The following is a 26,559-nucleotide window of genomic DNA, read 5'->3' as shown; positions in this document are numbered from 1 at the left end:
AACTTGCCCACGGAGATATTTCCTACATCCTCTCATCCTCTCCTATAAAACTATTCTATCCAGTGCCATACTCTCTTTTTTTTCTTTTGAGACGGAGTCTCACTTTGTTGCCCAGGCTGGAGTGCAGTGGTGTGATCTCGACTCACTGCAACCTCCACTTCCCGAGTTCAAGCGACTCTCCTATTTCTCCTGGGTAGCTGGGATTACAGGTATCTGCCACCATGCCCGGTTAATTTTTTTTTTTTTTTTTTTGAGATGGAGTCTCTCGCTCTGTCACCAGGCTGGAGTGCAGTGGCGCAATCTCAGCTCACTGCAACCTCCACTTCCTGGATTCGAGTGATTCTCCTGCCTCAGCCTCCCGAATAGCTGGGACTACAGGCGCCCACCACCACACCCTGCTAATTTTTGTATTTTTAGTAGAGATGGGGTTTTATCATGTTGGCCAGGATGGTCTCAATCTCTTGACCTTGTGATCTGCCCACCTTGGCCTCCCAAAGTGCTGGGATTACAGGCGTGAGCCACAACACCTGGCCCAATTGTCGTATTTTTAGTAGGGATGGGTTTTCACCATGTTGGCCAGGCTGGTCTGGAACTCCTGACCTCAAGTGATCCTCCTGCCTTGGCCTCCCAAAGTGCTGGGATTACAGGCATGTGAGCCAACATGCCCGGCTCCAGTGCCATTTTCTATACCAAAATTCCCATAGCCAATCACAACATGAGACAAAATAGATGTTCAATAAGCACTTTGAGTCATTCTTTGGAATCCAGAAGCAAATCCTCTCCCCTACCCCCACCCCCAAGCATCAAAAGAAATCTCAAAAAGTCACTTTGGTCAATCTACTGTCCAAAGTAGAGCTGGTCAAGTAAATAGGTGAAGTTTGAAATGTTATCATAACATCCCAAAGTAATTCATTCATGCTCTAGAATCAAGGAAGGCTTTTGGAGACCACCATCAAACTAACAATATTACCTCTCACCACTTTCAGTGAAAATCCTCTCCTCTAACTAGCATGCCCTCCATATGACAGGACTGACTCTGCCTTCACACTGGGCTTCTGGTCCTCTTATAGTTCTCAACTCTATGAAACCTATATAGTTTATTGGTTAATCTAACATGTTAAAAAAATAAAATCAAAACATAGAAAACATCAGATGCACCATCTTTAATAAAGTTAAATGTCTTACGAAACTTTTATTTGTTGCATGTATGTGTATGCTGACTGATGATGTAAAATACATTTCTTGGAGGGGCACGGTGGCTCATGCCTGCCATCCCAGCTGCTTGGGAGTCTGAGGCAGGATAACTGCTTGAACCCGGGAGGTGGAGGTTGCAGTGAACCAAGATTGCGCCACTGCACTCCAGCCTGGGTGACAAAGAGAGACCTTGTCTCAAAAAAAAAAAAAAAAGAAAGAAAAGAAAAGATATATATATATATATATATATATATATATATATATATGTAAGAAATATGCATATTTCTTGCTGGAGGATCACGAGAGAAAACACTGGCAGCCACTGCTTCAGAATGCTCTGTTATCCCATCCGCCTACGCAAAGGCGTATTTCTAAAGCCTAGCTCAAGCACTGCAGGCTTTCTCCACCCTTTCCTGGTGACCTCTCTCTGTTTCTCTACTCCATTGCGTCCCTGGGGGCCACCCACTGGCTCATCTCAACCGAAGCCCACAGTCTAGACTTGATGAAATATTGCATCCTGGTTTTTGTTCGAGAGCTTACAGTTTGTCTCCTGTCTTTTGCTCCCTGAAGGCCCTGAGAACAGGCTTCATTTCTTACCCCCATGGTGGCTGGTAAATGGTCAGTATTTGCTGCTGATTTTAGCAGGAGGTTGATTGACCTAAATCTCTCTTGACTTAGCAAATATTTGTTTTTTCATTTACAAAAGTTTCATTCTTTTGCAAACAACTATTGAATCGTATTTCAGATTTTTTTATAGGCTAAATAAATCCAACTCCCTTAACTTTTTTAACAAAAGGCCAATTTTCCGAGATTTTAATCATGTGAACGCTTTCTTCAAATCTCTTCCCAACGAAGGAGCCCAGCCTTATAAATTCAATTGGGGTGAAGGCGGTGTCCCCCAGTCACAAGAATCAACTGGGTGCTTGTTAAATCTGCAGACTCTCAGGCCCCATCTGGCAGATTCTGACCCCAGGAGTCTGGGGTGGAGCCCTGGAATCACTTAGGTTCAATGAGTGCATCCTTTGATTTTTATCTAGCTTGAGGACAACTGGAACCTATGCTGAGGCTAACAAGAGAATTTACTTGAAAGAATTTTCTTCTTCCACAAGGCATTAAGGAAGAGAAGAACTTGGGAAGAGAAGAACTCTTCGCTATTTTCTTGTAGAACTAGGTATTTTGTTGCCCACAAAAGCTGAGTAAATATTGGTCTTTCCCCAACCTGCGTATAAGACATGTATTCGAATGTCAATGAAAGCATTGCTCATAACAGGCAAGAATTACAAGTAACCCAAATTTCCAATAACAGATGATGGATAAATAAATTATCACATAATCAAGCTATAGAATACCACACAGCAATGAAAATGAACAAACTACAACTACATACAACAACACAGATGGGTATTAAAAGCAGTATTGGTGAAAGAAGCAAGACACACACAAGAAAACCCACAATAGTATGACTGCATGCACACGAAGATGGAAACAGGAAACATGGAACCGTAGTGTTTAGGGATGTATACACTGATGATAAAATTATAGGCTGGGTGAGGTGGCTGATGCCTGTAATCCCAACACTTTGGGAGGCCGAGGTGAGCAGATCACTTGAGGTCAGGAGTTCGAGACCAGCCTGGCCAACATGGTGAAACCCCGTCTCTACTAAAAATACAAAAAAATTTGCCAGGCATGGTGGCAGACACCTATAATCCCAGCTTCTCGGGAGGCTGAGGCAGGAGAATCACTTGAACCCAGGAGGCACAGGTTGTAGTAAGCACTGCAGCCTGGGCAACAAGAGCGAGACTCCATTTCAAATTAAAAAAAAAAAAAAAAAAAATTATGGCCAGGCGCGGTGGCTCACACTTGTTAATCCCAGCACTTTGGGAGGCTGACGCAGGCAGATCACCTGAGGTCGGGAGTTCGAGACCAGCCTAACATGGAGAAACCCTGTCTCTACTAAAAATACAAAATTAGCCGGGCCTGGTGGCGTATGCCTGTAATCCCAGCTACTGGGGATGCTGAGGCAGGAGAATCACTTGAACCTGGGAGGCGAAGGTTGTGGTGAGCTGAGATCATGCCATTGCACTCCAACCTAGGCAACAAGAGCAAAACTCCCATCTCAAAAAAAAAAAAAAAAAAAAATTATAAAGCAAAGTCAGTATAAGGTCACTATAAAAGTAAGGGTCATGATTAGGGCTGAAGGTGTGGCATCCTATCAGGAAGGGACACCTGGGACCATTCTGGGACTTGCTCTGTTTTAGGGTCTGATTAGCAGCTCCTCAGAGGCTCACTTTAAAACTACTTGTTAGACTGTACATCATTTTGTGTACTTTCTCCAAATGTAATTTATATCTTTTATTTCCTTCTCCTTCCCTCACCATCCCCCTTCAGGCATACAAAACACATACACACAGAATTTAGAAAGAAGTCCTGTGGTTCAGGTTTTGGTCAAGTCAACACCAGGTCAAACGCCTTCGAACAGTTCAGTCTCATTTGCTGTTTCCTCATCTCTTAAAAAAAAAGGCAGAGTGGTGCCAAAATTTGATTCTTAATTTTTTGGAGGCCCATGGACCACCTGGAGAATCTGGTAAAGTTGCAGACTTTCCTCAGAATAATGCACATCCACACAAACACTTGCATTTGATTTCTGGCTTAAATATCTACCCCCACCCAGTCCACCCCTAATCCCAAGTTTAAAATTCCTAGTGTAGAAAAGAAGAGACAGATTTCAGAGTTCGGTGCTATTGAGTTGAAATTCCAGTTCCATCACTTCTAGGTGGTCATCAGTGTCCCTGGGCCTCCCTGTCCTTATCTATAAATGGCAGGAAATCCTACCTACTTATAAATTATCCTGAGAATTAGACGAAACATACATAAACAGCCTGGCACATAGTAGGTACCTAAAATGGTGATTCTTCTGGAATTTGATGAGCTGCACTGTTCCTTCTTGACTAATGCTCTATGAATATTTTAATATTTACAATTCAGGACCGATAGTCCAATACCCTTTTAGAGGCTGATAACACCTTAATGCAAATTTTCTACTAGGCTCCTTCAAAATTATATTTTAAAGGGCTCTAGAGAAACATTCACGGACATGAAATTAACGATTTTATTGAATATGGCTCACTTTTCCAAGAGACTGTTTAAACAGACACGATTTCAACAGAGCACATTAGGCCATATTTGCAAGTTCAGGAAGCCATATGTTATGCTCCAGAGACATGTGTAATGTGTCAGCTATGAGGGGCAGCATGTGGGAAAGAGCCCTTACCCTCAATGTGGGCTCCAAACATTCCTGCTAATATATCACAAATGATATTGGCTGGCCGGTAAGTGTCCTATTCATCAAATCATTTCCAAATGACACTGACTCGCTTTAAGGTTTTCTCTTGAAGCTTGGCCTTTTTGAAGCCTTGCCTGCCTCCATCTAGAATAGCAAACATCATGTCAACCGGGTGATGAACGCTGGGGATTTGGCAACCAGCAGTGTCTGCCCTTGGCCAGACATGGCATCACCTTCTTTTATTTTGGTTTAATCATTGGGACCTGAAAAACCAGTGGAACTCAGTGGTCACAGACATTTGGCTAGTCAAGAGATTTTGAGTTTTCAAATATATCAACTCAATCAAAATAATCCAGTGGCACGGAAGAAGCCAGGAAGAGAGTTTCTTTGACTTTCTTGAGAAAAGATGCAAAAACCCTAACCATCACCAATTAGAACGCTCTTGTTCTGTGGCTCTGCTTGGGCAGCCATCTGGAGGAATCTATTTGAGATTATCTTGAGAAAAGCTGCACTTCTTGCTCCAGTTTTCGGTAAGCAGACTGTTTTGCCAATATAATCAGCAAGGCTAAGACGAAAGACAAAGTAAACTGTTTTCACTGGGAAGGTTTCAGATTCATATTGTCCAGGAAAAAAAATTGCACACACCTCATCGTTTTAAGAAAGAGTACAAGAAACAGGCAAGCTTCAGTCTCAAATAATATTTTCCCCGGTTGACTATATCCACCAGTACTTATAGGTATGTATCTACTAGGTGCAGGGTAATAGAGAAGATTCTATAGCTGTTACACAGATAAGTGAGATCTAATCCCTATCATTCATTCATATATTCAACAAATAAGTGTGTTTTACATGCAGTATAGCCTTTCCCAAATTTTCTTTTTTTTTTTTTAATTTTTATTTTTTTAATTTGTAGAGACGGAGTCCGCCTAGGTTGCCCAGGCTGGTCTTGAACTCCTGAGCTCAAGGGATCCTCCCACCTCAGCCTTCCAAAGTGCTGGATTATAGGCATGAGGCTCCCAAATTTTCTATATAGTTGTGGAGATAAAATACAGTAATACCAGAAATATGCCAACAATGCAAAATAGGATATTAGAAGTGGCAACGTGAGCAAAATGGTGAATTGACACACTAGAAGGGAAAGACAACTTACAGCTGGGCAAGCAGGGGGTTTCCTGACTGGATTGTGAACCAGTCCTTGCAAGGAGTAATATTTAAATTAAAGGAGAGAAGAAAAGACACAAGGATCAAAACATACGAGATGTATTTAGTAGAGAGCGTAAATAACAAGTTGATACAAGCAAAACCTTACAACCAAAAAATTACCAATACAACATGGCAAACACCTAGTCAGCAGTTTCATAAAAGAGCGTTCCAGATAATGTTCGTTACTTCAGACCAATACCTGGTAAGTTTATCTAAAATGTCTTTTCCTTTTCCTTATATTTTTGCTTAAGATTATTCACAAATGCAGGTTACACTGTCCCTGCTGTTCACCCTGAAATCCATCACCCTCCCTAAATGAAGTGAATGCAGGTTACACTGTCCCTGCTGTTCACCCTGAAATCCATCACCCTCCCTAAATGAAGTGTGTCAGCGCTTCCTGAGGTCTTTTCCACATAAATGCTGAGTGCTGTGGCATGGACATAATACATAAACACCTCCATCCAGAAACAGGCTGGTCCCTCTGCCCTACCCACCTTAGCAAGCTCCTCCTCCTCATTGCTTTCCTTTTCCCCAGCCCTTCGTGGCCACCAGGACCAGGTTAGTTCTCCTTGCTGGGGTCCCCCATGCTCTCTTCCATAGGCCTTGGCATGGTTGTAATTAAATAGTATTTCTAAAGTATCTGTAAAGGTCTGTTGACCATCTACCGGACTAGACTTCCAGGGCATGGGCAATGGCCAGCATCTGTCTTGTTCACCACTCAGCCCCAAGCCCCTTGCCCACTGCCCACTGGATGGTAGGGGCTCAGTTCAGAGCTGTGCATGGAAAGGCTTTGTTTTTCTTATTTCTACCTTGGGAGCTACTATTAATTAACCTCGTTAAGAATTTTAAATTATTAAATAATTTTAAAGACCCACCATGTCACAAGAAGCCAAAGCACAGTCTCATGGGGGCAGAGACAGGTCTAAAATAGGTGAAGCCAATTTTTTCCTTCATGGAGAAAAATTATTCCATCCAATTCTATTGGTTTCAACTACTCATTTACTTATATTCATTATTTACAGAGTGAGAGAGTATGTGTACTATGTACTTCTTATGTACTATGTGAAGTGCTTGGCATAAAAAGATTGATAGGAATATTGTTCCTCAAGGAGCCTTCAGACTTCTGAGAAGAGAAACATACCCAATAGCTACTTATGTCATTGTTTATCAGTGCTAGAGTAATGCTGTGGACTCATTCCTATGAATGCCCAAAGGGGATACCATTACTACTAAAATTAAAATGTACAGTGCGAGGAGCTGTACTATATTACAATTTAACCTTTACAATAACCCTATGAGGTAGGTACTATTATTAGCCCTTTATAGATAAGGAAAATAAGGCACAAAGAAGTTAAAAAACACATGCAGTCACTCCATTTACAACACAGTTGGTTCTCTCCAGAGGAGAAGCCAAAGCAATTCAATGGAAGATAAAGGAGGGAACTGTATTAGCTGGTTTTCACGCTGCTGATAAAGACATACCTGAGACTGGGAAGAAAAAGAGGTTTAATTGGATTTACAGTTCCACACGGCTGGGGAGGCCTCAGAATCATGGGAGGAGGCAAAAGGCACTTCTTACATGGCGGTGGGAAGAGAAAAATGAGGAAGAAGCAAAAGCAGAAACCCCTGAGAAGCCCATTAGATCTCGTGAGACTTATTTACTATCATGAGAATAGCACAGGAAAGACCAGCCCCCATGATTCAATTACCTCTCCCTGGGTCCCTCCAACAACACGTGAGAATTCTAGGATTTACAATTCAAGTTGAGATTTGGGTGGGGACACAGCCAAACCATATCAGGACATTTTTAGGATGTTTAAACTCTTTAGGAGGGTTTAAATGTGTTTATAGACTGGGGCAAGCAAAGGAGTCAGTGGAGACAGAGACAGCATGAAAGGTATAAGGATTGGGAGGCTGAGGCAGGCAGATGACTTGAGGTCAGGAGTTCAAGACCAGCCTGGCCAACATGGTGAAACTCCATCTCTACTAAAAATACAAAAATTAGCTGGGTGTGGTGGTACGCCGTGTAATCCCGGCTACTCGGGAGGCTGAGGCAGGAGAATCGCTTGAACCCAGGAGGCAGAAGTTGCAGTGAGCCAAGATCACACCACTGCACTCCAGCCTAGGCTACAGAGCGAGACTCTGTCTCCGTAAAAAGAAAAAAAGAAAAAAAAAAGGGGGGGGGTAGTATAAGTGGGGGAGGTGTGATGAAAGGGGCTGGGAGGTGGCAGAATTGAGGATTCAACCCAGGCAGAAGGCTGATCTTTGTGAATTGGGGTCGTATTCTGCCTCTGAAATAGTAAAGAGGAAGAGGAGGATGAGCAGAGATGCAGTGGCAGGGAAGAAGTCACCGTTTGTGTTTTATGGCTTCTACCCTTTCTTGGGGAAATGGGAGACAGAGTAAGCAGGGTCGGTGGTGGGCAAAGAAGCCCCACACGTGGTAATGCTTCAATAGCTCCCAGGGGGAAGTGAGTAAGGAAACCTGCCTAAAACAAATAAAAGGGTTTTTGAACAGCTCCAAAGGTCCAGTTGGGAGCAGCAATTGTAACTCCATAGAGAAATCATTTGGTAAGGTCACATGATTTTTCACTGTGACCTTACCGGGGGCATCCGGTAGGATGGGGGAAAGGGGCAGTTGGCTTGATCCATCATGGGAGACTGAAAAGACAGGGAGTAAAGCAGAGATTCCAGGGTGAAAGGGTGAGAAGGGGCAGTCAGAGAGTACCTGCAATGACTATGGGACTGGAGACAGGTAAGGATAAGATCCAGGGACTGATCCTATAGATCAGAGGCAGGGTGTTGGACGGGTCATTGATGTAAATGTTAGAGTTCCCAGAATGATGGCAGAAAGGAAAGATCCTGGTGAAATATTAGGGAGCCACTTATATGTCCCTAAAATACAGTGAAAAACATGAGATGAGGGTGGCCCAGCATAACCAAGAGCAGCAAATGTCAAATGAAAAAGGAGCAATGAGATTGTACAGCAAATGAGTCAAGTCTTACGACAAAGTGGCTTCTTGTGATTTGCTGAATTTTGAGAGTATGTGCTAGTCCCTTCCAGGTGCCATAAATAATTTATTTCATTTAAATCACCATAACTACCTGTACTGTGTTGAACAGTATCCCCAGAAAATGCACATTTTCCCAGAACCACAGAATGTAACCTTATTGGATAATAGGGTCTTTGCAAACACCATCAAGTTAAGATGAGGTCATATTGGTTTAAGTTGGATCGAACATCCAATGATTGGTGTCCTTGTAAGGAGAGAGAGACTCAAAGGCATAGAGGAGACACAGGATGAAGGCTATGTGATAATGGAGGCAGAGACTGGAGTTATGCTGCCATTAACCAAGGAACATCAAAGATTGCCAGCAACCACCAGGAGCTAGAAGCAGCAAGGGATTCTTCCCTAGAACTTTGGGAGGGAGCATGGCCTTGCCAATGCCTTGATTTTAGAGAATCATTTCTGTTGAGAGAATATATTTCTGTTGTTTCAAGCCACCCAGTTTGTGGTCATTTGTTACAGCGGTCACAGGAAACTGATAGACCATCCTGAAGCAGATATTGTTATCTTCATGTTACTGATGAGAAAACGGAGGCACAGATATATAAGCATCTTGCCTAAAGTTAAAGTCAGAGAGTGGAAGACCTGGAATTCAAACCCTCACTCCAATGCTCTCATCACTGCCCTTTCCTGCCTCCCGCATATGCCCATCACATGGAGGAAGACTTCCAAAAAACCAAGCCAATTGGAAGAGAACGGCAGATCACAGCAAAGTGGTCACTGGGGCCGAGGGAGAGACCTCAGTCTGCTGGTATCAAGAGGGGGAACTCTGAGGTCTGAATAAGTGCCTTTTAACCACAGGAACCACACCTAAAGAAAACTCAGTATTAAATATAAAATTTGCAGTTACGCAAAAGCATTTAAAACAAGATTATTTGCTTTATAAACATGTTCATAAGACTTCTGTGAATAGCAAGCTTTTGTGAAAAAAAAGTATATATAGGATTTGACTTACTCAAACATTCATTCATTGCTTAAAGGGCGTGTAACAATGAATATCTTACAGTCTGAGCAAGGCTTCCTTGCCCACAGACAGGACACTTGGAGACAGGTCTGGCTATAATCCAAGGACACTCCAAAAGTATTCCTGGCATGTGTCTGAGCATCATAAGCAGCCACAACTCCTCAGCTTTGCCCTTCACCCAAGTGATACATTACACATTTCATATGAAGTATCCAGACAAAATGATTTCATCCACAAAGTCTGCTTAAGTGCACTTTAAGTGTCTAAATAGTCAGAGTCGAGGACCAAAGCAATCTCCTGTCCTGATCATGCCCTTTACAGATGTTAAAAAATTAACAAAGGGCAAAGAGATAGCTAAAGAAATTCACACGCCATGGAAACAATCCTTCAAGTTATAAATTCTATGTGAGTGCTGATTAATCTGTATTTTCTGCACACCCCTCCCCCTCCACACACAAACACACACACACACCCTTTTGGAACTAGTTAGTTCAACATGTGAAAGAAGGGATCATCTATGGAGCTGGGCTCCACCCCAGGTCCAGGGTATCTCAATTGCCTATGACTAGTTTTCTTGTTTGAGTACTAAGAAAAAAATTGGGGACCCCAAGGTTAGGAGTCCATGGCAGCTTCCCATACTTGGTGTCAGCTAACTCTATGCACATGTAAGTCCTAAGTGACTGTGGGGGTTTAAGTGTCCCCCAAACATTCATGTCGACCTCAAGCCTCAGAATGCAATCTTAATTGGAAATAGGGTCTTTACAGATGTAACTGGTTAAGGATCTAGGGATTAAATTATTCTAGACTCGGGATAAACCCTAAATCTGACAACTGGTATCCTTAGAAATGGAATAGAGGAGGCAGAGACATGAGGAAGAAGGCGATGTAAAGGTGGAGGCAGAGGTTAGAGTGGTGTGCCTACAAGGAACCAAGGATTGCTGGCAACCACCAGAACCAGGAGACAGGCATGGAACAGTTTTTCCCTTCAGAATGTCCAAAATGAACCAACCCTGCTGATGTCTTAATTTTGGACTTCTGGCTTCTTGAACTGCGAGAGGAATCTGTTGTTTAAGCCACAGCTGGTGGTAATCTGCTATGGCAGCCCTAAGAAACCGATGTGGCGACACATGGAAGGGGCTTGCTCAACCAGCACAAACAGCCCCAGAGGACTCCATCCCTACTGATTGCAGTTTGACAGCAGCCTTCTGCAGGAACCACACTCTACGTTGATTTGTTTCCTGTTTGTTCACAATCACCGGGCGGCGTGTTGGGTATACACTAAAAACAGCAGGCCAGATGTGGTGGCTCATGCCTGTAATCGGGCACTTTGGGAGGCCGAGGCGGGTGGATCATAAGGTCAGGAGTTCAAGAATAGCCTGGCCAAGATGGTGAAACTCCACGTCTACTAAAAATACAAAAAAAAATTAGCCAGGCGTGGTGGCAGCCACCTGTAATCCCAGCTACTAGGGAGGCTGAGGCAGGAGAATCACTTGAACTCAGAGGGCGGAGGTTGCAGTGAGCTGAGATCGCACTACTGCACTCCAGCCTGGGGGACAGAGTAAGACTCCATCTTAAAAACAAAAAAAAGAAAAAAAAAAAAAAACCAGCAAATTGCAGTAGTGTATGGCATTTAGCTCAAGGCTGCTGTGAACGTCAAATGTTTCTAAATCTACTTCTCTATGTTTTTCACATTTCTTAAAGAAAATAAACTTTTTATGATTAAAAAAAAAAGTGACCGTTTACCCTAGTGTTTCTCAAAGAGTACGACTCAAGGCTGCATATTAGAATCACCTAGGTGTCTGAAAAAAGTATGAATGCTTTTAGATATTCCCTACGATTCTACTGTCGGCCAAAATTACTCTTCGCTTGACAACAATGAAGATGACACACTGGCTTGATATTAACTACGTCTGTATTTGTTAAAATGTTGAACAAGACGCAAGGTTAAATCTCAGCACTCACACCACTATAGACTTAATATATGCCAGTGGCAATCAAGATGCCCCATAGAGAAAAAAGGGCCTGAACCAGGCTTGCTGAGCCCCGAGTCATAAGTCCCTTGCCTTGGTTAGCGACAAGGCCACCCAAGCTGGAGGAGCTTCATCTTCTCTCCCTCCACCTCCCCAGCCAATTACTCATCAAAGACTGTCAGCGCCACGTCTCATTTGCCTGGCATTGACCTCTTTTCCATTGCTATGGCCAATCCTCTTATTCAATCCTATTTGGTTCAACAAACACCTTTTTGGTTCCTATTTTTGCCAGGCATCATGCTAGACACCTCCTATTTGCCAAGCTCCTGTGGCACAATGACACATGTGGATTCTTCATAAAACTATGGAAGAGGTTCTGACACTGATCATTGTTTAGGACATTTCAATTGTCTTTTAACTGGTCTTCCCAGCTCCACTTCCCCTCTTCCCTCTTCCCATGCCCACTTTCCTCGTAGTGATGTACTCTTGTCCACTGCCCTGGCTCACTTCCTCATACAAAACCATCCATGGCTGTCCATGGTCAACAAGAGATCCCACACTTTTCCGTACCCCCATTCAAGGCTTTTCTTAATCCAGTTTCAAACCTTAAATCCCTCTATGCCCAGCTCTCCCTCTGGGCCATGCCACATAAGCCACACAAATGCTCTGCCTCAGCCAAGCTGTTGGTTCCAGAATCCAAGTTATTCTGTCCTCTTCTACATTGTAACTACAAGTACTTTTTCCTCCCATTTTTATCTGGCCATCTCTCTGCCAACTAGGCATAAAGTTGCTCCCTGCCATCTATTTCAACAAAGGTTTACACTAGTATTCCAAGTATATGGTGCTCCCATTTCATGTCTGCTTACAGAGAGGGAAACAGTGTAGGGCTAAGAGTCTGGATTCTGGGTTCTTGAGTTCGAATCCTGGCTCTACCGTGTGTGTGACCTTGGAGAAGTTACTTAACCTGGCATGCCTCCATTTTCTCCATTGTAAAATAGGGGATGCCGGCACATTTTAACATATTTGAATTCCCAAAGAGATCGTACTTAATGGCAAAAACTTTCACATTCTTTCACCATGCCCTTCCTGGTAGATCTATCCAGATATTTTTGAATGAATTGTTCCATTAAAATATAATTTGCTCTGGCTTGGAGGGGATGTTCCACAATGCTCCAAACTCATTATTGTCATTCCAAGTTTCTATAAGCGATGTAAGTGGGTTTGGAAGCCTCAGTAAACAGAGTGACTTAAATAATCAAAATACTACACACATATGAGCACGATGTTTAATGTTATCAGAGGTGAATTTTAAGTAGTCTGGATAGTTTAGTATATTTCAGGCAAGAGACACCACTGATTTATTTAAAACAGAACTCTTATAGTTCTCAAGAAAGGGCATATTTGTTATAGCCTTCCTACACTCCAATAATAGCAAGCCCAAAATAAACGCCAATATCCACCCACGGGGGAAAAATCTAGTTCCAAGAAATCACTTCTGCCTGATGTCTAAAGGCAGAGGTCAGCATTTTTTAAGAGCATGAGACAAGGGGCCATGATGTTCAGTATCAGTCTGGTCTGGACTTTGGACGAGCATGTGCACAGATGGCCTTCTTCATCACGGTCTCCCCAGCCCCCAGAAGACACAGGCCTCTAAGGCAAGCCCATGAAGTCTGAACTCTGCAACTGACCATTTCTTAACAACGGCAACAGAGGAGCCAAAACCAAGGATGCTGGCCGATATGGAGAATTTTGGAAAACTCATCAAGGTTCCCATATGGGAAGCCTCATTCATGACCCTTTTAAAGATCACAAGGGATTCTCCAAAACTGTCTTGGCTTAGAGTTTTGTAATTTAACTAGATGCCAAGTAGCCAGTGAACACACACACAAATCACCAAAAGCAGGAAAATTTGAGTCAAGTGATACTGGAACTCTAGCGTGTGGTGTTGGGCTATGGATTCAGGCCTTAATCTAAGATATATATCAGGAATCTGCAGTTTGACCCCACACACTGAAAAGGAATGAGTCTATTTATTGTTAAAACAATGAAATAATAATATGAACGATTTCGAAATTCTGAAACTCTATTTCCAGGGCGTCCTATACACAATTTCTTATCACTTAAACAGACACTTTCTACTGAAAGTCACTTGGTGTATACCTAGTAGTGTCACGTAAGTTGAGAGCTCAAGAACAGGGACCGTGGTTTTATTTTAATTTTTTAAGACGGAGTCTTGCTCTGTCACCCAGGCTGGAGTGCAGTGGTGTGACCTCGGCTCACTGCAACCTCTGTGTCCCGGGTTCAAGAGATTCTTCTGCCTCAGCCTCCCAAGTAGCTGGGATTACAGGTGTGCGCCACCACGCCTGACTAATTTTGTATTTTTAGTAGAGATGGGCTTTCACCATGTTGATCAGGCTGGTCTTGAACTCCTGACCTCAGGTGATCCACCCACCTCGGCTTCCCAAAGTGCTGGGATTATAGGCATGAGCCACCACGCCTGGTCAGGGACCATGGCTTTTACGTCTGTATCCCAGGCATCTGGCATAAGGGCTGACACAAGGCCAGTGATGAATAAATGTTTACTGAGTGAATGAATGCTTGCCTGAGGAAAAGACTCAAGTAGAACACTGGGCTTTACAGATAATGTTGCTACTAAAACACTGAGAAAGTAGCCAGCCTTCACAACTTTTCCTTTTGCCCCAACTGTCCCCAAGATATCCTTTTTAAGTCTCCATTGCAACTGTTTGAATGTTACTATCTTGACAGTCTCATCTTGACAGTCTCATCTTGACACCTCTCTACTACTGAGAATAAGCTGGCTCCTTTCTGTCTATTCCAGCAAATCCAAACTCTTTACACTAGCACTAGAAGACCACAGATCTCTAATCTCAGACCCACCTTTTGAAATGCAATATAATATAGTGCTTACAAGCATGAACCCAGAAGCCAGACCACTTGGGTGCACAGCCTCGTTCTACCACTCATCATCTCTGGCAAGTTAGTTAACCTCTGTGTACCTCAACTGCAAGACACGAGATAGTAAGAGTAGCCTCTATCAGAGGGTTGTTGTAAGAATTAAATGAATCAAATATTTATAAAACATTGAAAACCATGTCTGGCACAGGGTAAGCATTCAGTAAGTGTTAGCTTGTATGGTTATTATTCAAAGACCCATGGGATTTTCCGCTCTGTTATTTTGAATAACATTTTTTTTTTCTCTAGGATTAGCTGATGTTCCTATTCACAATATACTTTCATGGCCAAACCCAGATTTACAGACTGTCTACATCACAGATGAGATATACCGCAGGCTGTATGCAAGCCCAGAAGCTTCAGCTGCAAGCATGCTTATCCAGAGAATAACTGATTTTTAAGCTACTAAAGAGATTTGAACTTGGGGGAAAATTCATCCATATCTTGAGTAATGTATCAATGTCCCATCAAAATAAACTGCAGAATATACAATTAAGGGAAAACTTGTATCTGCATAGGAAACTATGGTAAGATGGTATCCTCAAACTGGAAATTTCAGGATATCTCTTAGAGTTTTAAGTCAGCAGGGACAAATTTGAAGGAAGGCCAATTGGACCAGTGATGTCAACAAGCTGCCTTCTTGTCTGCCAGGAAAATGTCTGGAAGAGATCCCAACAAAATCCCATTCACAGTGCCTAATTCAGAGGAATAAAGGGTGATGGTGAGGGTATGTCAAGTCTACCTGATTCCCACTCGGTGTCACCACAAAAGGCACCACGCAAACAGCACACCAAGCAAATAAGGGAGGCCAAGAGTACAGGTGTGTGCAGCCAGTGCCAAGGTGCCCAGCAAGAAAGGGGCGCTGGTCCCATGAACTCCACACTGCTCCTGGCAAGGACAAGAGCATCTGGCAGTCACCTCCAATGCACATATTCCTTGGGTGGCAGAATTCTGAATTAGCAAAGTGTAGAAACAGCAAAGTGTAGAATGATGACTATAGCTTTTCCTTCTGCTTTTTTATTTTGGACTGAAATACTTGGGGTTTTGTTTTTGTTTTTTTAAATGTTAGAGATGGGATCTCACCGTGTTGCCCGGGCTAGTCTCAAACTCCTGAGCTCAAGCAATCCACCTGACTCAGCCTCCTCAAGTGCTGGGATTACAGACGTTAGTCACCGTGGTTGGCCTGGACTAAAATATTTGAATACGAATCTTATAACATCTAATAGACCTCATCTTATTCCTCAATCCCATAGCCATCCCTCCATAAATATGAGCAGACAGAAATGGCACAGTTCCTAAGAAAAGCTACAGCAGTCCAAAAGAAGAGAAGTTCTTTGAGGAATCAGAGAACATTTGTTCCTGCAAAACAGAATGACTCTAAGAAACCAGACAGGTTCTCTAATGTGTGCTTTCAACTAGATTCAGGAAAAAATATGTCTATGACACTGCTCTAGAAAACAATCTGACATCAGAGATCTGCCAAATTTAAAATGTGTTGGAAGCAGCGAAGAGCAGATTGAGGAATCCAGATAATTTTGAAGCTTTTTTTGGTTTCGTTTTTTGTTTTTGAGAAAGGGTCTCGCTCTGTTGCCCAGGCTGGAGTGCAGTGGTGGGCTCATATCTCACTGCAGCTTCAACTTCCTAGGCTCAAGCTGTCTTCCCACCTCAGCTTCCTGAGTAGTTGAGACTATAGGCGCACGCCACGCATGCCCAGCTAATTTTTAATTTTTTTTTTTTTTTTTTATAGAGACAAGGTCTATGTTGCCCAGGCTGGTCTCAAACTCCTGAGCTCAAGAGATCCTCACCTTGGCCTCCCAAAGTGCTGCGATTCCAGGTGTCAGCCACCATGCTGAGACATCTAAAGAACTTTCTCCTAAAGATGGTGATCTATTTGGAATGAGTAACAGATAGTAATTCCAGGAACTCCATAATTACCCATAGTATTTTTAAAAACCAGTCTGTTCTCAAGACCTTCCTTCAAAATTTTATGCTAATACTACTTTCCTTAACTTGTCAAAAATCCTTCAAGCCCATCATAAATGCCAGCACCTTCAGCCCCAGCATATCTTGCACTACATTAGAAGTATCTGTGTGCTTACCTGACCTCTGAATTGTTCTGTTTAGAATCCTGGCTGCACCAACCATTTTGGTACCAGAGACCAGTTTCATGGAAGACAATTTTTCCATAGACCAGGGACCGGGGGAGATGGTTTTGGGATAAAACTGTTTTACCTCCGATCATCAGCCATTAGATTCTGATAAGGAGTACTCAACCTAGATCCCTCTTATCATCAGTTCACAGTAGGATTTGCTCTTCTATGATAATTTAATGTTGCCACTGATCCGACAAGAGGCAGAGCTCAGGTGCTAATGCTTGCTTGCCTACCTCTCACCTCCTGCTGTGCAGCCTGGCTCCTAATAGGCCACAGACCAATACCAGTCTGTGGCCCAGGGACTGGGGATCCCTGAATTACTCAATCACTAGCAGGAATTCTGCACATTATAGACAGCAAAGTAAAACATGGCAAACATTGAAAAGATTATTCTTACAGAGAAAGTTGTCCATATAACCCTAAAGAACTCTGGTACTTCTCACTATTATATCAATTTGTTCAAACCCGCCTTCTGGCTGGGCATGGTGGCTCATGCTGTAATCCTAGCACTTTGGGAGGCTGAGGCAGGAGGATCGCTTGAGCTCAGGAATTTGAGACCAGCCTGGGAAACGTAGTAAGACCTCATCACTATAAAAACAAACAAACAAAAACTAACCCACAATTGACACAGACTTTTAAGAAAATGCTCTAATTTAACCTGAATATCAGTCTACTTAATAAACAGCTTTACAAAGCATGTTCATAACTATGGAAATTTAGGCCAGTTTGGAATTAAAAAAACAAAAAAACAAAAACAGCAAACTTGCGTTTTTATTTTTTATTTTGAGATGAAGTCTCACTCTTGTCACCCAGGCTGGAGTGTGTGGTGGTGCAATCTCGGCTCACTGCAACTTCCGCCTCCTGGATTCAAAGCCATTGTGCCTCAGCTCCTAAGTAGCTGGGATTACGGGCGCATGCCACCATGCCCAGCTAATTTTTGTATTTTTAGTAGAGACGGGGTTTCACCATGTTGGCCAGGCTGGTGTCTGTCGAATTCCTGACCTCAGGTGATCTGCCCGCCTTGGCGTCCCAAAGTGCTGGGATTACAGGCGTGAGCCACCGCGCCCAGCCACATTTTTCTTATACATTGCAAAGCACAGTCTAGCTCTGCCCCCTACCAAAAGGTTGAAAACCACCTATCGAGACCTGCTGTGAAGATTAAATGAGATAATGCACAAAAAACATATGTGCCTTGCACACATAAACTGCTGAGTAAAAGTTCACTATTTTGTCATGATCACTTGTATCATGTACTCTGCACTCTGTGAGGTCCTATGAGTACCACAGGAAAACCACAACCAAGTTTCCTAACTCACAGAGCTTATAGGCTGATACTGGAATTGTACAGACAAAAAGATGCAGTCGTATGACGCCACCATTTCTCTGCATGCTAAAACTCCACTCTAATTTATCAAGCTGTAGGCACTTAAATAAACCCTGCAGAATTAATTTCCCTGAAACACTTCAATGATTCCAACAAATTACAAAACAGACCATAAGATGAATAACATTTGGTAGTTCTTTATGCCAGTGAGAGTGTTCACATTTTCTAGTTTTTGAGATGATGACTACAACAACTATCAAAGTTACTTGGAAGATTTATGTTGTAAGAAAGGCACTTTTCCAAATTACCACATGCATTTGTAAATGCCAAGTAATATTTAGTACACTCAGTTGTTGAAATATAAGCCAGATTGTGAAACTTACTAAAAACTTTTATGTACAGAGACTCACTCAGAGATTACCAAAATGTAAAGAACTCTTCAGTAAATAAGGACATAGGACACCTAAAATGCTAAAGAGCTGGTGTAAGTATATATTCTAGCTTTTCATTAAGTTTGATAGTATAATTTCTTTAAAAATCTTTTGCATATATAAACAAGATTCACCAGAGACAAGTTTCAAAGAAAATTTTAAAATAAAATTTAAAAATAAAAATGAAACCACTATCAGTTCTATCACTGAAGAATTACCCTGCCCATTTTTTGTATCAGTCCATATTTTTTTCGCAAACAGCAAATATTTTGCTCAATAGCCTGCTTTTCTCACCAAGTAACATATGCTGAACGTTTTTCCTAACAATAAAGAGCTACGTCCACATTTTTTAAAGCTAAATGATAATAAACATCTAGGTTGCCACCAGGTTTTCATTATAAACAGCTCCCCCTCTAGCATCTTTCAACCTTCATGTCTGTGTAGTATAGTGTGACTTCAAGAATATGAGATGGTCAGGCGCAGTGGCTCACACCTGTAATCCCAGCACTTTGGAAGGCTGAGGCAGGCGAATCATAAGGTCAGGGGTTCGAGACCAGCCTGGTCAACATGGTGAATCCCTGTCTCTTCTAAAAGTATAAAAATTAGCTGGGCGTGGTGGTACATGCCTGTAATCCCAGCTACTCAGGAGCTTAGGCAGGAGAATTGCTTGAATCTGGGAGGCAGAGGTTGCAGTGAGCCGAGATTGCGCCACTGCACTCCAGCCTGCACAACAGAGCAAGACTCTGTCTTAAAAAAAAAAAAGAATAAATGAGATATGCACAAATACTGCTGGAATCTTCCCAGCCTGCCAGTTAATGCCCCAATTCATACATTTACAATTTTTTTAATCTTTCAGATCGCTAATGACATCACTCAATAGAAATCCTTTTCCTTCTACTAAAAAGCCTTTAGGGGCTGAGATAAAAACCTTGGTATGTCTTGTGTTGCACCAGCATTAGAGACAAATGTCTACTGCTGAGGACAGAGAACCACAAAGTTATACACTTTCAGAAAAAGGGGGGTCATATACCTCTTTCAGAAGTTGCTAAAAGAGAACAGAGCTAGCCCTGCTAATACCAGCTTCCTAGGCTATATCAGAACACTGGGGAGCAGGCAATCAGAATCCCTCAAGGGAAGAGCAGTGCTCATTCCTTCAGGCACCCCAGCCCCCCAGTTCACTGCCCCCACCCCTTCCCCACCAACTGGTGGGGTCATTAACAGAATCACATAGAGACCAGGGGGGCCTAAAGAAGGGAAAACCAACATCTCTTTCATTGGCTACTCATCTGCTAAGGCAGTAGGTTGGCTGATTTCTCTGTGTTCCTCTGAGCCACAGAGAAGAAAAGAACTGGACAGAAATGTATGGCGGAGTGGTGGCTCCAGAGAAACAGCCTATATACCCCCAGCTGGGAGCGGCAGGGATTGGTGAGTTTCCTGGGACACTACTTTATGAAGCCTGACTTGCTTTGTCTTGCCTGTACCCCAACCAAGATGGCTGCCCTTGGGGGAGAGTACCTCCCCCTGCAGTAGGAGGGCAGCAGGAAGGGTTGGAAAAGGTCCAGCTGAAGGCAGAACCCCTGAGTCAGGGAGCTGAGATGTGGGACACTGAGCAGCAATAAGAGTACAGCATGTGTATCAAGCTGAGCAGAGAAGTGTTTGTTCACCTTCCCTGTGACCCCAATGCTTCCTCTCTGTCCCCAACCTTTGGGGGAGACAGGTTGATCCCAAATGAGGAAGGGGCAGAAGGAGCAAAAGGACAGAATGCCCTCTAACTCTTCTCTCCCTTCAGGTGCTTTAGAGAAGGGTCCAGATGCACTAGGTGAAAGAGAGATTTAAATCAAGTTTGAGATTCAGTTTTTAACTGGATTAGTCTCTGAAAGCTTACGGAGGTTGAACATTGTGATGGGACAGGGAAAAGGAGATTCTACCTGGCATGGTTGAAATCAACAACTAGAGAGAAATAAAGACCCTTTCAAATGTACATCTCATGAACTTGAGCAGTTCAATAAATCAATTATATCTCAAATATGGTTAAATGCACAAGTTCAATAGGGGCATTCGAGTACTAACACAGACCTGGGCTCAGATCCTGGTTTGTTCATTCATTCACTTATTTCGCAATATTTAATGAGCACCTTCTATGTACTGGACAGACCTGTGAATAAGAACTACAAAGCCCTGTGCTCTGGGAAGTTAAATTCCAGGTGTATGTATAATTCTGTAGAATTTCCTTAACCTTGTGCCTCAGATTTCTCATCAAATCTTGCTCTGATATTCCTCCTCTGATCCATTCCTAAAAATTTTGGAAACAGAATATAATAAAACAATTTTTTTCTCAAAGCAACATACACTTCAAACAAATAAACTGAGTAGATCAGTTTGTGTTTCAGAAACCGAAGTACAAGTCACATTGAGGCTTCTCAACACAGAGAAGTTACTCTCCAGGCTCTCAGGATACAGCAAGGATAGTGGCTCTGAGGAAGTTAGGATAGCTTGCCTTGTGTTAATTATAGCCATATTACCATTGTTTCTAGGTGTACTGGGGAAAAATCCTTTAAGTAATCCTGTTAGAGAAAAATACATATATATACATATTTGTATATATATACATATTTATATATATATAAATGACTTTAAAATATATATATATCATAAATATATATATATATTTATATGACTTTAAAATATCAAGTAGGTACCCGACACCTGTAATCCCAGAACTTTGGGAGGCCAGGCAGGTGGATCACCTGAGGTTAGGAGTTCAAGACCAGCCTGGCCAACATGGCGAAACCCCATCTCTACTAAAAATACAAAAATTAGCCAGGCATGGTGGCATGCAGCTGTAGTCTCAGCTACTCAGGAGGCTGAGGCAGGAGGATTGCTTGAGCTCAGGAGGCAGAGGGTGCAGTGAGCCAAGATCTCACCACTGCACTCTACCCTGAGTGACAGAGCAAGACTCTGTCAAAAAAAAAAAAAAAAAAAAAAAAAAAAAATTAAGCAGGGTAAATATTTTGCAAAATTATTGGTAAGAGCTAGTACCTGTGTAAGTCAAGATCAGAACTGTCTTGGTAAAATTAGTGACAGTGACTCTGCATACCCATTGCCATTGCTCTTTCTATATATACTGTCGAGTCCATGGGCCACATTTGTCTGGCTCTTTGTAGTGATTAAAACCCCTCCTGGGCAAGGGCAGCCCAAGGCCTCTTGGGCAGTCCCTAGACAACTGGTTGTCCCTAGGCATGCCCAGTGCTGGCCGATCCCATGTTGGACTTGCACTTCTGCTTTTTCTGACTACCCCATCTCCAGGGGCCACTCTCATTTCCAGGGCCTGTAATAATCTCCGAGGAGTCTTTAGGAGACTGAAAACACACAGCGGGAGGCTGAGGCATTCCCTTTCCTGACCTCTCCCTCCACTCCACCGGGCTCCTGGGATGACTGCCCTGCAAAGCCTCCCGGAGCACATGGCCCCCTGGCCGCATCAGGATTCCTGGAAGGTCAGGCCATTCGTTTTTGGGTTAATCCTCAACTGCCTTGCTTTGAATAAGTGTAAACTTCAGCCAGCCAGTGCAAGCACAGTGTTTTCAACTCTCCTCTATCAAAACAGAAGTCGAGATGACAATGTTTACAAAGAAAGTTTATCACAGTAGCAGCAAATTAACTATTCATTTCTTTATTTTTTCCCCCAATGAGTTCTGAGATGCTTATTACCTTTTTTCTCTTTTTGTTCCTGCAAAAGAGAAGCACGTAGGCAGCTAAGTGCCCAGAAACTGGGAAACAGAAAAACAATGTGGAAGGAAGATGGCTTTGCCCACAGGCTCCGCAAACCCAGGTTGGAAAATGCGAAACTTCCACAGGTCAAAAGTCCCAAGGCCATTTTCTCTTGCCCATTCTAAAGTAACTAAGTAGATGCACAAATACACAAATAAACAAATGTTTAATAGAAGAGTTCATCTAAGGTATATAATTGCAAGATAATTTATCATTCACTTAAAACATAAAATAAATCCCTAATATTACTTTGTTAGATAAAGTATCTTTATTTTAGGTGAAGATAAGTATGTAATTTAAATATATGTATGTGAGTAGATTTTCTCAATTTACTATAGTATACATTTTTCTCTATTTATTTTAAGGCCTTAGAAACAAAACATAACCACATAATCAAACATTGTAAGAAGGGGGATAAAAATCCACACCCATACTTTAATATTCTACTAAAAACAAAGAGCATTTTGTTGTATTTCCCTTAAATGAACTTTCCTAAGTTATCTCTTTTCTAGCAGAACTGATTTTTGTCCTGCTTTCTTTCACTCTGATATATCAAAGGTAGCCTTATGGAGCAACAAATTGTTCTGTTTTTGCTTTTGTTTTTTCTTCCTTTCTTTTGAGATGGAGTTTCACTCTTGTTGCTCAGGCTGGAGTGCAATGGCACGGCCTTGGCTCACTGCAACCTCCACCTCCCAGGTTCAAGCGATTCTTCTGCCCCAGCCTCCTGAGTAGCTGGGATTACAGGTGCCCACCACCACGACTGGCTAATTTTTGTATTTTTAATAGAGATGGGGTTTCACCATGTTGGCCAGGCTGGTCTCGAACTCCTGACCTCAGGTGATCCTCCTGCCTCAGCCTCCCAAAGTGCTAGGATTACAGGCATGGGCCACCATGCCTGGCCCTGTTTTTATTTTTTATTTATTTACTTTTTTTTGAGACAAGGTTTTGGTGTGTCTCCCAGGTTGGAGTGCAGTGGCAGGATCGTGGCTCATTGCAACCTCTGCCTCCCAGATTCAAGTGATTCTTGTGCCTCAGCCTCCCAAGTAGCAGAGACTACGGGTGCATGCCACTAAGCCCGGCTAATTTTTATATTTTTAGTAGAGACAGGGTTTCGCCATGTTAACCAGTCTAGTCTTGAACTCCTGCTTCAAGAGACCTGCCTGCTTCAGCCTCCCAGAGTACTGGGATTACACGCGTGAGCCACCATCCATGCCCGGCCAATAAATTGTTATTTTATAAGATACATAAAATTCCATAAAGTTTTATACTTATTTAACTCAACATTCCTTTGTTAACATGTGGTTATTTTTAGGAAAGCGATACACAGGACATGGCTAGTACTACATTTGTGCATATAAAGGACACCAGCAAAGTATGAGAGCACTGGATATCAATCACTTTAGAAAATGCTTACCATGATAACAATAGGTGAAAACTGGTATTTTTATTATGGAAATACTTAAACATACCCAAAAGTAGAGTGGATAATTCATCATCCGGCTTCAGTGACTATCAACTCATGTCAGTCTCATGCCTTTCAGCTGTAACCCCATTTTAGACCCTTGCCTGCCAGATCATCTGAATTAATCCCAGACCACATAGCACAGCATCAAATAAATATTTCAGTATGTGTCTCTAAACAATGAAAACATTAAGATAAAAATGAACACATAACACATCTTTAGAAAAAATTATGCTAGTGCCTTAATACATCAAATATTTCGCTGGTATCCAAATTTTCCCAACTGCCTCATGAATTTTTCTTGATTTGATGGAATCAGGTTACAAATGAGGTCCATACATTGCAAACGGTGGCTCTGTCTCATGAGTCTCGTAATTTATGAGTTTCTTCTTCCCGCCTGACCCTTTCCTTTTAATCTACTTGAAGAAGCCAGATGGATTCTAGAGTGGCTCATGCTCTTGATTCTGACTGATCCTATCTCATCATGGCATTTAATATGTTTTCCTATCTTCAGTATTTCACATTAATTGGCAATAGGATTTAGAGGCTGATCAGATACAAGTTCAATATTTTGGCAACAATAAATACTTCATAGAAGGTACTGTGTACTTCTATCTGGAAGCACAAAATGTCTGGCAGCCTCTCTCTTTTCTTGAAGTCATTGGGGTCTTTCAAGGATTTTTAACACTTTTAGTGTTTTATTATAAAAATTACAAAAATTAAAAGTTCAAACGAAAGGAAAGAATATAATGAAGTCCTATGTATTCATACTTCAGGTTTTTTTTTTTTCTTTTTCTTTTTGTCTTTCTTTTTGTGTGTAGACAGGCACTTGCTCTGTCACTCAGGCTGGAGGGCAATGGTGTGATCACAGCTCACTGCAGCCTCAACTTCCTGGGCTCAAGCAATCCTCCTACCCCAGCCTCCCAAGTAGCTGGGACTACTGGTGTGTGTCACTACGCCTGGCTAATTTTTGTACTTTTTGTAGAGACTTGGTCTGATTGTGTTGTCCAGGCTGGTTTTGAACTCCTGGGCTCAAAGGATCTACCCACATATACCTACCAAAGTGCTAGGCATGAGCCAACACACCTGGCATTACTAGCTTTATCAAATAATTCACTTATCTGCCTCACCTTTATTTTATCAATGCCCTCACTCATTCCCTGCAGAACCTAGATTATGTAAGCAAAATCCAGACATCTTATAATTTCAACTCTCAATATTTCAGTGTGTATCTCTGAAATCTTTTGTCTGTCTGTTTAGAGACAGGGTCTGTTGCCCAGGATGGAGTGCAGCGACACCATCACGGCTCACTGCAGCCTTGAACTCCTGAACTCAAGACTTCCTCCCCAGCCTCAGCCTCGTAGCTGGGAGTACAGGCGCCATCACACCTGGCTGATTTTTAAACATTTTCTTTTTGTAGAAACAGGGTATACTAGTCTGTTCTCATGCTGCTAATGAAGATATACCTGAGACTGGGTAATTTATAAAGGAAAGAAGTTTAATGGACTCACAGTTCCAGATGGCTGGAGAGACCTCACAATCATGGCAGAAGATGAAGGAAGAGCAAAGGCACGTCTCACATGGTGGCACGCAAAGACAGAGCATGTGCAGGGGAGCTCCCCTTTATAAAACCATCAGATCTTGTGAGACTTATTCACTATCACGAGAATAGCACAGGAAAAACCGCCCCGTGATTCAATTACCTCTCACTGGGTCCCTCCCACGGAGTGAGGATTATTACAATTCAAGGTGAGATTTGGTTAGGGCACAAAGCCAAACCATAGCAGCATTCTGTCCCTGGCCCCTCCCAAATCTCATGTTCTCACATTTCAAAACCAATCATGCCTTCCCAACGGCCCCCTAAAGTCTTAACTCATTTCAGTATTAACTCAAAAGTCCACAGTTCAAAGTCTGATCTGAGACAAGTCCCTTCCATCCATGAGCCAGTAAAATTAAAAGCAAGTTAGTTACTTCCTAGATACAGTGAGGGTACAGACATTGAGTAAATATAGCCCTTCCAAATGGGAGAAATTGGCCAAAACAAAGGGGCTACAGGCCCCATGCAAGTCCAAAATCCAGAGGGGGAGCCAAATCTTTAAAATGATCCTCTATGACTACAAGTGTCACACCCAGGTCACACTGGGTGCGAGAGGTGGGCTCCCATGGTGTTTACTATCTCTGCCCCTGTGGCTTTGCAGGGTACAGCTCCCCTCCTGGATGCTTTCACAGGCTGGCATTGAGTGTCTGTGACTTTTCCCGATGCATGGTGCAAGCTGTTGGTGGGTCCACCATTCTGGGCTCTGTAGGATGGTGGCCTTCTTCTCATAGCTCCACTAGGCAGTGCCCCCGTGGGGACTCTGCATGGGGGTTCGCACTCTACATTTATCTTCCACACTGCCCTAGCAGAGGTTCTCTATGAGGGCCCCACCCCCATGCAAACTTCTGCCTGGATAATCCAGGCATTTCCATGCATCCTCTGATATCTAGGTGGAGGTTCCCAAACCTCAGTTCTTGGTTTCTGTGCACCTGTAGGCTCAACACCATGTGGAAGCTGCCAAGGCTAGAGGCTTGCACCCTCTGAAGCCACAGCCCAAGCTGTACCTTGGCCACTTTGAGCCACGGCTGGAGCAGGTGGTATGCAGGGCACCAAGTCCCTAGGCTGCACACAGCAAGGGAGCCCTGGGCCTGGCCCAGGAAACCATTTTGTTCTCCTAGACCTTTGGACCTGTGATGGGAGGGGGTGCCACAAAGGTCTCTGACACATTCTGG

At 42.7% G+C, this 26,559-nt stretch overlaps 1 protein-coding gene across 9 annotated transcripts in view; it reads right to left on the bottom strand.

Annotated features, from left to right (window-relative positions):
- Positions 1 to 26,559, bottom strand: part of RAI14 (retinoic acid induced 14) — a 174,686-nt gene that overhangs the window by 77,744 nt on the left and 70,383 nt on the right. For 2 of the 9 annotated variants that reach the window (XM_065546148.2, XM_065546145.2), the window contains exon 1: positions 25,302 to 25,388. The exons of the other annotated variants lie outside the window; for them this stretch is intronic. Coding sequence is in view for 1 of the 2 variants with exons in the window: in XM_065546145.2 (XP_065402217.1) it covers positions 25,302 to 25,334 (33 nt within the window). In the remaining variant the exon portion in view is untranslated. Of the gene's footprint in view, positions 1 to 25,301; positions 25,389 to 26,559 lie in introns of those variants that run through there. 9 annotated transcript variants of the gene reach the window in all.

This window comes from Macaca fascicularis, chromosome 6, assembly GCF_037993035.2.
Source record: "Macaca fascicularis isolate 582-1 chromosome 6, T2T-MFA8v1.1".
Classification (NCBI taxonomy): Eukaryota; Metazoa; Chordata; class Mammalia; order Primates; family Cercopithecidae; genus Macaca; species Macaca fascicularis.
Note: the sequence above shows the minus strand (reverse complement) of the source record. Positions and strands in the feature narration are given on the sequence as shown.